This window comes from Perkinsus marinus (assembly GCF_000006405.1).
Source record: "Perkinsus marinus ATCC 50983 genomic scaffold scf_1104296973036, whole genome shotgun sequence".
In the NCBI taxonomy this organism is placed as follows: domain Eukaryota; phylum Perkinsozoa; order Perkinsida; family Perkinsidae; genus Perkinsus; species Perkinsus marinus.
The window spans coordinates 1-14,257 of record NW_003201550.1 but is presented as its reverse complement, the minus strand read 5'-3'; the positions used below and the strand labels follow the sequence as shown (position 1 = coordinate 14,257).

The following is a 14,257-nucleotide window of genomic DNA, read 5'->3' as shown; positions in this document are numbered from 1 at the left end:
TACCTCTCTCGCGGCCTTCGGGTTCTCCTCCTTCTTCGCGGTTTTTTTCACTGAACAAAACTGTCCTCACCAAGATCCGAACGCACAACCTCACCCAATTCATCCACTATCCGCATCTGTTCGCGTAGATCTCTCTTAGGTTCAGAAACCGTTCTCAAACGCCTACCAGTGAGCAGATCCACCGAATACGAGCGGAGGAAGCCCTCAGTGTCTCGATCCATCCCCAATGATACACTACTAAAACTCTCCGTTTCTGACAGACATGATGGGAAAGCAGTTGAAGCTGTGGGGTTAACTTGGAGGTTTCCTTCTTCGTTTCACAACTCCCTTCATCATCATACCATCACCTTTCATCATCACCACCATCGGTGCGCTCTTAGGTTTCAAATATCTGCGACCATCTTTTCCCCAACTGGCCCAACTTCACTTGAACCTTGGCTCGACGTGTGCATATCTTTGATTCCTCTCGAGCAGCGGTGAATAGGTAAAAGTATCATCCTCTTGTAAGATTTCTCTCGGTCGTGCGAGCCGCTCGCAGCTTTCTATCTGTTCCTTTCGGTTGAATAATGGCCTCCTCGGAATCGGCTCAGACGGGGATTCTTCAATAAGACCTTATCGTGATTTCATGGCGCAGCGGGAAGTTTATGCTACCAGCACAGCGGCAATAATAGAGCCTTCGAATAACCTCTGCTGTCTCGTCTTTTGTCTGTGGCTGCGCCCACTGGTTGATATCTTTAGTCTCGCTCGCCGATACTGCATGTAACCGTCGGCAGCATGCTGAAGGCTGAAGGTGTAAGAATTAGAATACTTTTGCGACTATGGCTACTCCTACTTGCGTTCACTCAACTCCTGGGAGGAAACCCGGCACGGTAGAGACAAATGGCACCCACCGTGGGGCAAGTCATCACTATGATGGTGGTCTATTCGACAACAAGGTCATGCCTTATCGTGGTCTGCTCTCTGATGTTGGTCTACTCCCAATGATGACTGTGGAGCCGCGCACTTGCGCTATGGTGCAAACGAGAAGAGGGGCAACCGAACGCATCGACGCGCCTGGAGGAGAGGACGGAAGTCCGATATCTCCAAGTCAGGTGTCGGGTAACACTTCGCGGCACGACATGTCCCCTCGTGGCAGCGGACAGTCGCGTACCGGAGTGGTGGCCGTCGTTGCTGAAGAAGCTCAATCCGAGAGGATCGGCCAGAAGGCCATCGACGACTTCTTGTCCGGATTGGACGGAGAAGTGCGAGCTCAGATCTATGGTTCGTTAGAGGAACCGAGATACTTACCAAAGCCCGAACAAGCGGTCTCTATGGGTACTCTGTCTTTACTCGAGAAGACTATGGGCCAGTCATACAACTGTTGGCTTACCCTGGCGAACGGCCTGAAAGGGCATGCTGGGGAACGCTATGGTCTAGACCCCCGCGGATTTGTGAAAAGCTGGGGTTTGTTCGCCTGGGCTCATTCCCCAGCGTCCAAGTGGACTGGTGTCGTGACGAAGGAAGAGCCGGCTGAGCACGGGGAAGCACAGCGCATGGGATGCGCATGGTTCGACGAAGTTCAACGTTGCTTAACTCTATGCCGAGCATCCCTCGGTGCCCAGCTGATCGTCTGGGTTGCTCTCCTACCTTCCCAATTGACTCTGTCACTCCGGCAGACTCTGCTCGACATCTGCAAAAACGAAGATGCCAATAGAGATACGGCTCTCGTTTGGACAAAGTGGGTCCACTGGGATGGTAAATCCGAGAAAGAGAACGTCAAAGTCGACTACCTCGCTTGGACTGAATTACTGGGAGGCTGGTTGAAGCAAGTACTCGACGTAGCGAATGAGCACTTTCGACCACGACCATCTCTGGCCAAAGCTATGGCTCTCTGGTCTGGTCTCAAGATCGCCGCTGACGAGGCTCTTGAGGTATTCCTGCAGAAGGAAGACGAGCTATGGCTCATCTTACATGAGCATATGCAAGGTGGCTCTATCAGATGGGAGCATCGTCGTGAGAGAATAATCTCGGCTATGATGACATGTCCTTCGTGGCGTCCGGCTATCCAAAACTCCCTGGAGATCCTCGAAGCGGCGTCTGACTATAGATCGTTCAGGACGCGGCTCCTGTTGGAGCGCAAACTCGGCCTCAAGAAGAAGATCCTTCCGAGATTTGAAGCTCGGAGGACAACTCCAGCTTCTACGGCTGAGCAGACTTTTGCTGGCCCTGAATGGGCTACAGACCAGGATCCCCACCTCCCCGAGTACCACAGGGTATCAGAACTCCGCCGTCAAGGTCAGGGCTCAGTAGCAACAGCAACTACCCCGGCTGACGATACCAGAACTGACGGGGAAGCCCAAAAGGTGAAAGAGCGCGATCGCAAGGAGAAGAGGTGTTACAAGTGTCACAAACCAGGCCATCGGGCCCGGGAGTGTGGTAAACGTGGTCAGCGTAAGAAGCAGACTGACGACGTCAGGAATGACGGTACCAGACTCAGGCCCTCCTCTTCTGCGACTGCTGATGATATGATCGTTGAAGATCCGGTGCTCGAAGAGCCGTCTGCTGACTCGAGGATCGATAACTACGGCGAGTCCGTGGTGGAAGCGAAGTGCGATGACCCACAGTGTGCTTCGCATGGGAATGCAGCCACAACGGGATCGCTATCATCAAGTGCTCTCACCGTGGCATCTACCTCTGAAAGACGGACTGCTGTGGCCAACGGCGTACCTATCCTGATCAAGAGTGATCTCAAGGGCACCGACAGTTATGCATATGTCTTCGACTTCTCCGACCCCTCCCACAACGGCGAGTTGATGATAATCAGGGTCTACGACCATGCTGGACGTCCGTTCAATGCTCTCCTGGACTCTGGCAGCGAAGTCACCCTGGTTAGTGCAGATAAGGCAACAAGCCCTTGCACTCGCAGAAATTGTGTCCGTGAAGGCATCACTATAGTGGGTGTTGGCGACAAGCATACTCTAACCACACCGGTTGACCTATTCCTAGCAATGTCTAAGAATGGACCCTTGGTACCAGTTGAGGCCTCCTTATCCCCGGGATTGCCTCGTGAAGTCGATGCCATCCTGGGTATTGGGGCATTGCGACTGCTGCGGTGGAGCGTAGATCCTCTAAAGGGGGTGGTAACACTGAGAACCCCCCTGCATGTCTGTACCAAGGCTATGTCTAAGGTTAACACCGTGGCACCAAAACAGACTCTGTTCGCCGCCAGGATCCAAGTGAAGCAGGAGGATCCTCCGATAAAGCATAGAGGTTTCCCCATTGCCCCTAATCGTCTGCGGGCAGCTCGGGATACCATTGATCAGTTGGTGGATGAAGGCAAGATCGAACTCTTGACCCCTTCCCAAGTCCTGGAGCCCTCACAGTGGATAAGCCCGGTGTTCTTGAAGCGTAAGGCCACGGCCCCCGGTGAGGACGTCAAGTACCGTATCCTCAACGATCTCAGACAAGTCAACACCAGACTGATGATTCACTCTTACCCTGGCGACGGGAACGTTCCACTATTGGTGAACCAGATCCCTCGCTGGTGCAAGGCATATGCATGCCTAGACATCAGCAGCGCCTTTCACTGTGTCCCATTGGAAAAGCCCTCTAGACGTTATCTCGGGGGTGTCCTAGCGGGGGTGTACTTCCGATGGTGTGTACTACCACAAGGACTGGGACTTTCTCCTTATTGGTGGGCCAAGTTTATCCGCGATGTCCTCAGCCGATCCGGCATATGTGACAAGTTTGCAGGTCGTGTCATCATTCTCATCTACGTGGATGATGTGTTGCTTGGAGGGCGAAATATCGAGGACGTTCGCGAAGCTTATCACGAGCTATGCAAAATACTTCTCGCCGCTGACATTCCCCTGAACCAGGCCAAGTCCAAGCTGCCTACCACGACCCTTGACTTCGTTGGTTTACATCTAGATGCTACAGGTTGGGGTCCCACGCTTAGCGCGATGGAAGCGCTAGAAGCACTCCCGGCACCGCGGTCTCGCGAAGAATTGATGTCAGTCCTGGGAACGGTCAACTATCTCCGACATGCCTATGACCCGGCTGACCTCCAGATCAATCTGGCGCCACTACAGCTGCTTCTGAAGAAGCACGCTCGCTATCAGTGGGATACCGCTCAAGAGTCTGCCTTCCACTGGTTGAAAGGAGCATTGAAGAACACCGTCTTCTCGTTTCAACCTTTGGACGAACCACTATATGAGCACGAGGGTTGGGTGGTTCAAAGCGATGCCTCTGACCTCGGTATATCGTTTGTGCTCTGGCGGTGTAAGCTCGACCCCGAACTCAAGTCCGGTGAGATCTCCCCAAGTTACCTTAGTCAGCATGGTGTCATTGTGGCCGCCAGTGGCAGGAGACTCCGAGGAGCCGAAGTTAACTATGCCACGTTCGACGCCGAGGGTCTTGCAGTCGTCGAGGCACTGAAGAAGTTACGACCTTACCTCCTCTTACCAACCCCTTCGGGTGGCTATCCGAGGACAGTCGTGCAAACTGACAGTAACGCCTCAAAGTGTCGATTCACTGCTGTACCCACCTTCGAGGACTTCACGCAGAATCCGGTCCGCTTCAAGCGCTGGTGTCGATGGGCTGAAGCTATTGGGGACCTGTTCCTCAATCCTGGTCTGGAATTGGTCCACATTCGAGGGGACAGCAATCACCTGGCTGATCTCTTTTCACGGGTCCTTCAGGATTGCCCCAGCGACGATATTGGCGTTTACGCTGTGGAATCGGGGGTGATGGGTGCGGATGATGAACTAGAGGACTCCTGCTCCTGCTGCTCCGAGTTTGGTAGCCCCAACGAGGACGAGGTTCGGCACATGGTTATGGCTGTTGAGGCCCCCGACGAGGTCCCACTGGAGCTCCAGCAACTCCACCGAGCCAATAGGATCGAGGCCGACGGTAGTGCACTCATCTACACTGATGCCAAAGGAAGGCGCAGAACGTATGTCCCGGAAGAGAGGAGATCGTCTGCATTGGATTCGGCGCATGGTCCTGCCCATGCCAGTGCAGAACGGACCGAGAGGGACCTAATTGAGTCTTCTCTATGGTGGCCTCGTATGGGTAAGGACGTTGGCTTATTCGTTCGGTCGTGCTTGGAATGTGCTCGCCATTCTGCTTCCAAGGCGGCGCTACGGCCCCGCCATGAACTTCAACCTACCCTTTCAAGTGTATCCGAGGAGAACGAGAGGTTCTCATCTGTGGCAATCGATCATTGCGGTCCTCTACCTGGCACATCTGGGTCGTTGGTGCTGATTATGGTCGATATGGTTACCGGCTGGCTGGAGGCCACGATTGTACCAAACAAGTCAGCGAGGTGCACGGTCGACGCTCTCTATCAAGCTTGGGTGTGTCGATGGGGGTGGTTTAGACGTTTACATAGCGACAACGACATGGGATATCGGTCATCTATTGTGGAAGAACTCTGTGCGCGGTATAAGGTGCGACATACCTTCTCTCCCCCAAGGTGGCCCCGTGCCAATGGATGTGCCGAAGCCGTGGTGAAGGAGTTGAAGGTGGTGATATCTAAGACAAGCAAAGGCCTACAGAAACAGGGTTATGATGTGGCCACCCTCGTGGCTGCAACGGTCTTCCTTCACAATTCGAGTCGCGTGGTCGGTCTCCCCTGCAGTCCCTTCGAGGCCGTCACCGGAGCTAAACCACGCACTATGTCCTCCTTCGCATCCACCACATGTAGCTCTTACGGTCCGGTTGACGTAGCTAAGCTGGAGGCCACGGTGAACCTGATGAAGAGTGCGAAGGAGTCTCTACGGCAAAAATGGCGTGACTATGCAAATAGAAGGGCTTCTCACCACCACGGCCTATCGTATGGCAACGATGTTACTATGGGTGTACTGGTATTCGTCGTCAGTGATCACTCCCTCAAAGGTCGCCAGGTATCGGGGCCTTTTCGAGTATCTCGCGTTGAAGGCGCTCGAGCATGGATCAATGGTGAGTCCAGCCCGGTGTCTGTGGGTCAGTGCATCGTGTATCAACCCGATTACCGGTTCGTGGATGAGGCCTCGGTTGAAGCAGCTTCTGCATTGGAGGTATCGTTCGAGAGCCTGAATATTGGCGATGCCGTGTTCTACTGCGTCATTGACTCCGCTCCTGTTGGGCCCCCGACCATGGCGCTAGACTTCGGTACTGTTGCTCGTTTGCCAGCGGGTGATCGAGTCCTGGTCGAGCCGTATTATAGCTCGAATGGGTTGCGATGGCAGCGCAGAGCTCCTCGTGATCGTTACCTCAAGGAGGTCACCCGTCCCTCTGTCAAGATTACTCGTAAGTCAACCCGCGCCGTGGTCGACTCTGATGGACACCTCATGCCTGACGTCATCGAGATGATTAGGGAGCGAGGATGGCCCATTCCTGACGAAGATGTTAAATAGCGGATGGTCCACTGCGAATCGACTTGCATTATGCATGCATTCAAGTATATATCTTAATATATATACTCTCTCATCGCCATTGATTCAGCCTCTCGAAGGGGGTGATTGTCTGTGGCTGCGCCCACTGGTTGATATCTTTAGTCTCGCTCGCCGATACTGCATGTAACCGTCGGCAGCATGCTGAAGGCTGAAGGTGTAAGAATTAGAATACTTTTGCGACTATGGCTACTCCTACTTGCGTTCACTCAACTCCTGGGAGGAAACCCGGCACGGTAGAGACATCTTTACTCAAGCTGCGTCTTCTTACTTTGTCATAATCGTTGTCACAACTGCGTGATAAATTACCCATGCATAATCGTCCACAATAATCAACACGTTACTAACCTCCCCTTGGTGGCTTTCCGAGGTTCACAAAGTCGCTCGAAGATTCTTTTCCGTTCCAGTGGGTCAAGATTGGTTTTTCTCACCGTTTTATCGTTAGTCTGAAATCAAACAACGGATTTTTTCACCCACATACTCCAACGATTAATCACTTTTTCATCCCATGTTTCGCCGTTTGAATGATGATCTCGCGTTCGATCCTAACAATTAAAGCATCCACCATCGGCCACTTTTGGACCTACTCTGCATCTTGCCATGCTAGGCCTACAAATATCTTTTTGTGTAGGAATTTTAATAACCTCAAAAGATTCCCATTAAACTACTCGCAATCACGTAAACCAACCTGGCCAGCCTTAGGATCATATCCTAGTAATTTAAGTATACTGAATAAGATCGGAGTCTTTCTAGGGTCTATCTAAAGGATACAACAAGAGTCAACACTGTTCCACCGTGTCGTCGAGCCTTTAGCACCATTAGATGCTGCTGCTCATGGGAGGTATATGAACTGCATCCTAATTGCTTTAACGCCTTCAACGCCAATTTAGGTCTAAGATACGTTCCTAAAGGAAAAGATTTGGAAGAGGTCAGCATTCCATACCTCACCATCAGCAGACCTCCGACCATCAGCAGACCGGTCGATTGTCATCCCATCGTTAAACAACTGATGGAGTATGAGTATGGATAGATAGAAGTGACATATTCACACATAATGAGATGTATCGCGGGAATCTAAGATCGAGTCGTTTATATGGTATCCTCATGTGACACGATGCATCTCCAGAGAAAACTAAAGATTCGACAGGTCGTTACACAAGAACATTGTTCTCATCAACTACATCTGGCTACTCCTACTCTACTTATTATAGCAAGTTCATTCACGACTAGTGGCCTCAGGTGGATACTGTTATTACTAACGTTGTTATTAACACATGTGTTAAAGCTATCAACGCAATACATGCAGGTTAGTCACTGCCTCGTTTTATCACACAATCGATCAACTTTGAAACATCTATAATAACATCAGTAGCCCCAGCAGCCACCAACGACTCTGCTGTGCTGAGGCCAGTACCATATACACCAACACGCCAACCTAATCCTTTACCAACCTGAAAAACAACAACATGATGATGATAATGATAATCGATAACATATGACATCTACTTCCATATCCATAGGATGATCCCCAACTATCATAGCTTGTCGAGGATCTCTACACTGCCATTTCTCCAATAAGAACTCCACACCATCTCTACTCGGCTTAGGACGTAACTTCATATCTCCTCCAACAATACCGTCTATAGCCAACAAGGGAATATCCTCATCCTCAATGAAACGCTTTGTTGACGCAACCTGAGAAGATACAATCGGCCGAGGCCTACCAATAGCATTCAGCAACTACATCATCTAATGATAACACTCCGATTTTCTCTACTCCCAGTTTCCGCAAGTGAGTGAAAAGTGATGGTAGCCGACAAGGCGTAACGTATTTCGGACGATAATTTCTCAGATGGGTCATCACCGGTCCTACTGGGATGCCCTCCGATGCTTCTACTTGACGTTCTATCTCGGAATTACTCGCTGATGGGCAGAAACCTCCACTGGGAGAAGGGTCATCTATTATTACCAGTCATACACAGCGCATCTTCCTTAAACCGTCTTTGGATAGGATCGAACCCGAGCAAGTTCTCTAACCTCGGTCGTGAAACTCCATACGCATCGCTCATCCGCTGAGCCAAAACTTCCACAGATGCGCCATACGTTTTATTCAAGTCCAACAGGGTGCCGTCCTTGTCGAATATTATATACCTCGGCACTTTACTCATCCGAAGTATTGAAACACGGCGTAACGTTTTCAAAGGAAAAAAGAAAAAAACAACTGTTAACTCACATAGTCGTCGAATAAACTAATATAATATTTCACTGCAGGACATTATGAATCAGTTTTCGGTCAACTACGCGTGTTGATGCCGATAAAAAAATTCGAAAGAGATTATGGAAAATTTTCATTGGTATCCCCACACTCCTACTACTACTACTACTACCCGTGAAAAAGACATACAAACGTATATAACAAGATCGTTATGCATATACTACATCTACTGCATGAAGAGTGTTAGTGCAGCTATACTGTCGATGTTGGTATACACAGAATACATCAATACTCCATAAATCACGCATAGAGCATCAATGACATCATTTACTCATTTCACAACTCTTCTATGTGAGACTCCATTGTCCAACGTATCTTAAATTACCGCGCATTTCGAAATTACTCCCGTGAAACTACTGAGGACGCAAGACGTGAGTGACGTGTAGGAATCTTTCAATGGACTGCTGGAGATATGGAAGGACTCCCTCTCATGACCACCGGTATAATCAGCGTCACCGCGCCACAAAATTGGTCATAGGCTCGCCTGAGGTCGGCTCTAGGGTGATCAAGAAATGTCATATAAATGACCCTGTCAGGGATCGAACCCGGAACCTCCAAGGGACCTCGGCAGCAAAACGAATAGATTCTATACAAGCGCTCGATAAGCGTTTTGACAGTTACCAGAAACAATAATTACTCAGTAGTGACGATGAATGGACATGACCGTATCTTCTACGAGTGAAGATAAGATGCTATTAAGATGGTATCTTTTGTATTTAGTAATCAAGTGAATAATCAGCTACACGCATGCTGCTGCACAGAAGATACGTGATGATGATGAGCATCGATTCAGCAATAATAATAATAGATCATGTTACCATTTACCAATCCTCTTCTAAATCGGCGAATGATCTGATTAAAAACAGCGCAGGTTCGATCCTCAGTGGAGATACTATTAGAAAATCCAACGAGAATAGCCCTTATACATCTCCATTTTCAACGTGAGAGGACGACTTCAGAAGACGACTAAGAACGTATTCAGATTGTCATAACTTCAGCTGACTACTCAACAACCATGAAAGCTTTCTGCACACAAAATCAATTCTTCTCGAAAAAGAGTAGACTGCCGTAAGGCCTTAGACCATGTGCGAATCGATGCCTCAAAGATTATTATAGGAATCATCCATTTCTTATTAAGTCGATACTATCAATTCACAATTGTCACAATGTTACACACAATTGACTTCAATCCAAATCCTATGAACTGCTATATAATCAAACAAGGTATCAATTACTATCCAGCTATTACTGTAAACTAATTACCTTTTCCTATTCACCCTCCCTAGTCTTATTACCTCGATCTTCCTCTCCTACCGCTGACAAGCATCTCCCTTGGTTTGCCCATTTCCTCAGCTATGGTCTCCAAATCGCCGAGATTCTCATAACTCGTCGTTTTACCCAAACAAGACTTGTTATTACTTCGACCATCAAAGCTCTTCACACAACTCGCTAAGTCGGCTACTTCATGTTGACTGTGGGATCTGCCGCGAAGTGACAGACTAGATCCGCTACGATTGAAGAAACGTACGTTCACCTGAGAAACATGAAACTCACAATTCACAATTCTTAATTCATTTCGATAGGAATCGAACGCAAATTAAGTTCTGCAGAATTCAAACGAGTTTCGGTCTACTACGCTGATACATAAACACATAAGGAAAAGCCTGAAAAGAATCTATTTTTCCATACCACCTAGGTCATCATCTAATATTCAGCAAAACTCGAAGAGATTTATGAAGTAAAATCGACGTTCAAGGTGCTCACTAAGCTGGGACATTTCAAACAGTCCATACAGGCTCAGTCCCGACATCCTACGATATTACTTCGTCGCCAAAGTTGATCTTTCGCGCTTCAGAATCTTCTTCATCGTCATAATCACCAAGAGAGCGATTCACCCGTTGCTTCTCCGTCCGGAATAGCTTCCCATTCTCCGTAGCATTTCTTGCTGCAGTCGAGATTCTGTCCGAAAGTTCCCTTGATTCAAGAGATATATTCCTCTGCAACTTAGGTGATGCATCTCCTTGCAGTCCTAGTAGTCGATCCAATGCAGTAGTCGACTCGTGGTGCCCCTCTTCTGCTCGAGTCGGGGGCATAAGTATAGTCATCTGAGTATACCATGATAATAGCACTATAATACTACTACTACTACCACCATACGGTGATGCTCATCTACTCGACAAGAACGACGACAACGACGACGACGACGAGGAAGAGGAAGATACATTCGATGAACATTACGATGGCGACGACGACAATACACTTTCAATGACCATCTCAGCGTTGGGGCAGATATGCCACTCCATGATATATCTCAGTAAGGTAAATTTCAGCGTTGGGGCAGATATGCCACTCCATGATATATCTCAGTAAGGTAAATTTCAGCGTTGGGGCAGATATGCCACTCCATGATATATCTCAGTAAGGTAAATTTCAGCGTTAGGGCAGATATGCCACTCCATGATATATCTCAGTAAGGTAAATTTCAGCGTTGGGGCAGATATGCCACTCCATGATATATCTCAGTAAGGTAAATTTCAGCGTTAGGGCAGATATGCCACTCCATGATATATCTCAGTAAGGTAAATTTCAGCGTTGGGGCAGATATGCCACTCCATGATATATCTCAGTAAGGTAAATTTCAGCGTTGGGGCAGATATGCCACTCCATGATATATCTCAGTAAGGTAAATTTCAGCGTTGGGGCAGATATGCCACTCCATGATATATCTCAGTAAGGTAAATTTCAGCGTTGGGGCAGATATGCCACTCCATGATATATCTCAGTAAGGTAAATTTCAGCGTTGGGACAGATATGCCACTCCATGATATATCTCAGTAAGGTAAATTTCAGCGTTGGGACAGATATGCCACTCCATGATATATCTCAGTAAGGTAAATTTCAGCGTTAGGGCAGATATGCCACTCCATGATATATCTCAGTAAGGTAAATTTCAGCGTTGGGGCAGATATGCCACTCACATCCTGATTAGATCGACCCGCCTCTCCTTTTTCTTCTAATCGTTGATCGTGATGTGTAGATTCAGTCCGAGTGGATATCATACGAGGATGAGTATAATAGTGGAAGCTTAAATATAGAGGGTCAATAGGGGAAGACCTATTCTGTATATTCTATTAAGTAATATATTATTCCTCTATCACCATTACATCAAATCGTCATTAATAAGCCCATCATGATCACAAATTATAGATGATTTTCGCATCAGGTTCAAGAATAAGTTCTCACACTCACTAATATCACTGGAATTACACGGGTTTTGGGTTCGCTTATTTACATGACGCACGAAATACAACTTCTGAGGATTACAGATCAGGCAGACGGCAAGGGAAGATTGTTATGGCACAATCGGGAGAAATCAGCGCATGTTGAACCGCGCTCGCCAGAATAATTAGTGATGAGTAATCGAAACGATCTTACGATTGTAACGGCTCGTTGGAACGTTCATTGCATGAGTTGAAACATGATAAAATCTGTTACGGCTATATTCGATGTGTCTCTAGCCACCGTTCTGAGTTTATCTTTTTATATCACTGATCTGCCTTGGATCTGAGTACTATCTGGAACTAGTCGAACCTCTCAGTTCGACAGCGTCTAGAATGGCTATCACGCGTATTATATACCAGGAGCTTGGTTAATCTACAGTGTTGTAAGGGTCGTCTAGGATCCCTCGATTGAGGCCTTCCACGGACTGTGTAGCGGCACTTAACACTGGCAGCACCAGGGATTGAACCAGGAATGGACAACTAACGTTGCTTGTGCTTAATCATTTTCTTGCACTAGTTCTTTGATTACATCGACCTAATTTTGTTTCCCGCCCTCGTATATTCATGTATATTCATGTAATTCTTAGATAGAAGTGAACAAGTTGGAAATTATTAAGCAGTTAAGACTTTAAGTTGTATTGTAGTAAGCATTTTTATCATACCTTCTGACCTTCATCAAGTGCGAATGTTGTTCTAGTCACCAATGATAAAAAGGTGGTCGTGTTGTTGTTCGCATGGGTTGCGCTTTTCAACTGCCTATTTGATGAGCAACAATTGTTAGATATAGAAAAGGCAGTAAGCTGGGGTGAGATATCCCCGATACTTATGATATCTCTATCTGGCCAGATGAGCCAGGAGTTTGTGCTGAATCTCCATACATTACCGTCGGGTTATGCTGTATGTTTCGTTGAATAATGACGCCAAGGCGACCAAGGCTGTCCAGGAGGATTCACTCTCGTACGGTACGAGTTGTACCTTATCAGGTTATACTGACTTGGAGGCTTCACATCCTCTCAGACAAGTCTTAACTCGATGTCAACCGTGAAAACGATCAGCAAGTCATAGAAACAATGCTTGGTAGGTTGTCGAGCATAGGACTGCTCACTAGCTATGTAATTCGCCACCAAAAGGCCTGGGCTGCACTTCGTGTTCATACGGCGGTCTTCTGTCTGAATATCGGAGTTGGGCCGACCAACTTCAGGTTTTATAGAGTCAGCTCCTCGAGAGCTCCATTAGTTTCTAGTCATTATCATCATTACTCTATAGAGGAATATAGTCCCACCTTATCCCATACAGTGAGGTGCTATGCACACGCGTTCGCTCTGGCATCAGTGGTATCGACTTTAGGGTTACACACTTGAAGCTTTTCTTCAGAAGATTCTAGACTGTGTGGTGGGTGTAAGAACCTAAAAGGTGGTCACTGTGTACCCCACAATCTGGTAGGAGGCAGTCATCGCGGGGTGAAGGAATAGAGCCAATTCAACTGCCCCCACTTCGATCGGAGTGAGTCCATCTGTGGGGCTTAATTACTGATACTGGAAGACCGCACGAGCGATAATAATCCCTCCAAACGAACTGCCCAAGATTCCTTGATGAACTCGACTCACCAGAGGTCCGATAATGCTACCAAACGCATGGTTGCGACCGTCAACACACACTTAACACGAGCCTCTTGGATCTACCTGATGTATAGCAGCGTGAACTTCCCGAGAGCTAAGACGTGACACGAAACCTGATGAGATTTTTTACACTAATGCCAGTGGGTAGAAGGCAGCAGACCGCTCAACAACAATCGGCACTCTACTGTAGCTTGGCTCGGGGGCTGATCATGTGGCCTCGTCTGGAAGGGGATACCTACACGACTGCGAGTGGACAAGATCAGCGGCATCAAGGTTACCGAGCTGAGGCTTCGAGTTGGGCTTTGGCTTCTTCCTCGACTGAATAAACCGTTGAACAATTGATCCAAGCGAGCCGAAGAAGAATAGAAGGCCTGAGAATAGAAAAAGGTGAATGAGCGCACCTCCTTTTGAATACCGTGAATCCTGAAGCTTTTGCCTCCGACAGGAAGCGTTTCATCTCGGACATCACGAGTTGCAAATCTTGTGTTCGACAGTCGAACTACCAACGAGAATAACTGGTCATCCGTGATCCTGTGAGAAATACCTCAGTTCGCAACTGCTCATTGGCTTCATTAAGACTCGAGACCTGAGGTGATGCATGGGAGGAAGCAATCGGATCCATCGTCGTCGTCGTCATCACCCGTGAGTCAGAGCGCTATTCAGACTTCT

The 14,257-nt window shown here is 48.0% G+C and overlaps 3 protein-coding genes across 4 annotated transcripts; 1 reads left to right on the top strand and 2 right to left on the bottom strand.

The window, feature by feature from the left end:
• Positions 1–818: 818 nt before the first annotated feature.
• Positions 819–6,377, top strand: Pmar_PMAR023840 (gag/pol/env polyprotein, putative; the record flags this gene model as incomplete). The annotated part of the gene is made up of 1 exon (XM_002766355.1): positions 819–6,377. The coding sequence occupies one exon, from the start codon at positions 819–821 to the stop codon at positions 6,375–6,377; it is 5,559 nt and encodes a 1,852-aa protein (XP_002766401.1).
• Positions 6,378–7,720: 1,343 nt separating this feature from the next.
• Pmar_PMAR023839 (hypothetical protein) lies at positions 7,721–8,914 on the bottom strand (the record flags this gene model as incomplete). The annotated part of the gene is made up of 5 exons (XM_002766354.1): positions 7,721–7,864; positions 7,920–8,108; positions 8,287–8,336; positions 8,383–8,450; positions 8,859–8,914. The coding sequence occupies 5 exons, from the start codon at positions 8,912–8,914 to the stop codon at positions 7,721–7,723; spliced, it is 507 nt and encodes a 168-aa protein (XP_002766400.1).
• A 190-nt stretch (positions 8,915–9,104) lies between these two features.
• Pmar_PMAR023838 (hypothetical protein) lies at positions 9,105–11,777 on the bottom strand. 2 transcript variants are annotated; one of them, XM_002766352.1, is made up of 4 exons: positions 11,667–11,777; positions 10,512–10,793; positions 9,984–10,222; positions 9,105–9,540 (listed from the first exon to the last, which is right to left on the bottom strand). In XM_002766352.1, the coding sequence occupies exons 1-4, from the start codon at positions 11,745–11,747 to the stop codon at positions 9,510–9,512; spliced, it is 633 nt and encodes a 210-aa protein (XP_002766398.1). In that variant the 5' UTR covers positions 11,748–11,777; the 3' UTR covers positions 9,105–9,509. The 2 variants fall into 2 exon arrangements, with proteins under 2 accessions (XP_002766398.1, XP_002766399.1); XM_002766353.1 differs by lacking the exon at positions 11,667–11,777 and adding an exon at positions 10,838–10,950.
• Between the last annotated feature and the right edge of the window lie 2,480 nt (positions 11,778–14,257).

Bases quoted from the DNA above. Each gene is read 5' to 3' on its own strand.
- Pmar_PMAR023838 (XM_002766352.1), bottom strand. From the start codon at position 11,747: ATGATATCCACTCGGACTGAATCTACACATCACGATCAACGATTAGAA. The intron at 10,223-10,511 runs GTAATATCGTAG...CATGTTTCTCAG, and splicing joins AGATCAACTTTGGCGACGAA to GTGAACGTACGTTTCTTCAA. The intron at 9,541-9,983 runs GTAATAAGACTA...GTTTTTAATCAG, and splicing joins GGTAGGAGAGGAAGATCGAG to ATCATTCGCCGATTTAGAAG.